Raw genomic sequence first — 2873 nt, 5'->3', positions numbered from 1 at the left:
GTCTTGCTATGTTGCCCAGGCTGGTCTTGAACTCCTGGGCTCAAGCAATCCTCCCTCCTTGGCTTCCCAAATTACTGGGATTATAGGTGTGAGCCATCATGCCAGGACTGTTCATGGAAATTTAATAATGCTTATGGTATATTTAGCATCCAATGCTTCCTGATTCTCTCATATGCTTTAAACATGCCCAATAAAGATTAATTAGGATGAGACAATTTAGGACTATGTTTTATATTAAGAAATTTTTCTATATACTTAAGATAAGATTTATTGTCATAGTTTTAGATATCATATTTGCTGAGGAAAAGTACTCAAATGTACTTTGTCAAAGTGACAAAGATATGACAGGTTTTTGAAAAATTACTTTTGTCCTGTATTTCACATTTCCTCAAGAATATAGAATTTAAGGACAAAAGGTGTGCCTGCTTTGCCTGTTTTTACAGTAAAAAACTGTGTTGATTGTGTTGACTGTGTGTCAGGTATTAATAAGTGCTTTGTTTTCAATTTTTCTTCTGTTTTAATAACAGCATTAGGAGGAGGTGCCATTACTATCTTGTTTTTACACGTGGAAGATAAAGCTTAGAAGTTAGGGTTTGTGGCCAGGTGTGGCAGCTCATGCCTATAATTCTAGCACTTTGGGAGGATCGCTTGAGGCCAGGAGTTTGAGACCAGCCTGGATAGCATAGTGAGACCCTGTCTCTACAAAAAAAAAGAAAATTAGCTGAGTGTAGTGGTGCACGCCTGTACTTCTAGCTACTCGGGAGGCTGAAGTGGGAGGATGACTTGAGCCCAGAATTTAGAGGTTGCAGTGAGCCATGATTGCGTCAGCTTGGGCAACAGAGCGAGACCTTGTCTCAAGAAAAAAAAAAAGAAAAAAGAAGTTAGAGTTTGTTCAAGATCACATAATTAGGAAAGGACAGCATGAGTGTAGGCCTTCTAACTGCTGAAGCCTGCGCCCTAACCACAATGCTGCACTGCTCTACCAAGCTCAAACTGGACCTCTCTGCATGTCACAGCCTTATTCAGACAGGCTGACTTATCCTCAGGTAAACACAACCATTCCTTACCTTTCAGAAGCCCTAATTTCTATAGCTTTCTAACCAGATGATTTCTCAGGTGTTCCATAAAAATCTGTATTGTGGACGCTTTAAGTTTTTAGAAATGTTCTATTTTCACTCTACACGTATTTAAAAGTGGTATTCTTTTCAGCAAAGTAAATGACATATTTGTAAAAAATTCCTTGGAGGACATGGACGTACGGAATAATTCAGGGAGATGTTGTGGTTTGAGCAGCTTATGTAAATTTTTTTTTCTTGCTAACAATATAAAACATGTTGGTGTTTAGTTCTGCGTGGTGGTCCTCTCGCTGGAAGCTACAGGTTACGGCAGTTTCACCTTCACTGGGGGTCTGCTGATGACCACGGCTCCGAGCACATAGTAGATGGAGTGAGCTATGCTGCAGAGGTAAGCCCTCAGACACATCTTTGTGATTCACGGTTATCCTACATGGTGGGATTTAAAGGGTACAGAGACAACTTTACTGATTCCAAATAGATCCTGAGCCAATTAAGTATCTTAGTGTCTGAAATTGCTTTATTCATTCAATATGAGAGTTTCTCAATATGAGAGCTTCAAATGTTGCCCTCCTAAGCCTTAAACCAACCCTGAGAGCTTAGGGTTATATGTTCCCATTTTAGAAATAAGTAAACTGGTTGCTGAAGAGATTAAGTAATTTATCCAGCTAGGAAGCATTGAGACAGGTTTAAATCTAGATCTGTCTGATATCAAATTACAAATTGTTTCTATCTACTGAAAGGCCAGTGAGTAGAGAGAGAAACATTTGTCTTATGTCCAAATGTGGTCATGTTTCATCCAGATACAAATATCCACTAATATGTAAAGACCACATTCAATAGGTAATATTTAAATAGGTAAATGGCAAAGTCTCACTGAAGAAAAAAAAAAAAAAGACAAACTCTTCTGAACTCTATCTCTATATTTACAGGTATAAAAAATAAAAATCTGTTAATTATTCAGCTTATTGGTAAATCATAACACAATAAAGCATTTATTGAGTTGTTTCTACTCCTTTTTCCTTATAATTATATTCACTAATAATACTTTGTGCAGGATCTGGATTAAAAAAATACTCTACATTTTTAATCCTCTGGTTAAAGAACAAAGCATAATAAGCTTCAGATTTAATATGATTAAATATTACTAACACCCAACTTAACCGTGAGATGAAAATGAATTATATGACTCAATCAATACTATTCCCATGAAAATAATTTGGTTTCTGAGTCGCCTAGGCTCAGAGCTAAGCTAAGTTATCAGGCAAGTGCAGTTTTTCTTCATGTTCTCATGGTTACTGAGCTGTAGAGTTTAGATACCCCATATAGCCCTGCTGTTCAGAGAAATCCGACAATCGAACTTTTTTCCAGTTTCACTCTTCCATTGACATGTACCTCTTCCCTTTTAAGTTTATCATCCAAAACGTTTGCTTTGCCACTAAATCACTTGTGTTTGAGGCCAAGTAGCTTTAGGGTATGGAACCTGCTCTGTCCTCAGGGTAGAGAAATAAAAGGTACATGCAAAGTTTTTTATGATGATGGACAAACTGTCAAGAAGGTAGAAAGTGGGACTCCTGAATTTGTATGGTGTCTCAATTTGGATCATTTACCAAATAGTTTTCATGTTTTCTTTCTAAAGTTTTATGTTCTGAATATGACATGTTGTACTAAATGTCCAAAGCACCCTCGGGACTAATTACTGGTTGCTTTGGATCACTGGTCTCTCATTTTCCTTAGCAACTCAGGGAAATTGGTCAAAATGCTTTGTGTGGTTACACCTTGTACTTTAATAAACTTGAA

At 37.2% G+C, this 2873-nt stretch overlaps 1 protein-coding gene across 1 annotated transcript in view; it reads left to right on the top strand.

Annotated features, from left to right (window-relative positions):
• CA13 (carbonic anhydrase XIII) overlaps nucleotides 1–2873 on the top strand; it is a 40672-nt gene that overhangs the window by 15314 nt on the left and 22485 nt on the right. The window contains exon 3 of the mRNA XM_011995643.1: nucleotides 1346–1464. Coding sequence (XP_011851033.1) covers nucleotides 1346–1464 — 119 coding nt within the window. The remainder of the gene's footprint in view (nucleotides 1–1345; nucleotides 1465–2873) is intronic.

Source organism: Mandrillus leucophaeus, unplaced genomic scaffold (assembly GCF_000951045.1).
Source record: "Mandrillus leucophaeus isolate KB7577 unplaced genomic scaffold, Mleu.le_1.0 Scaffold494, whole genome shotgun sequence".
Classification (NCBI taxonomy): domain Eukaryota; kingdom Metazoa; phylum Chordata; class Mammalia; order Primates; family Cercopithecidae; genus Mandrillus; species Mandrillus leucophaeus.
Note: the sequence above shows the minus strand (reverse complement) of the source record. Positions and strands in the feature narration are given on the sequence as shown.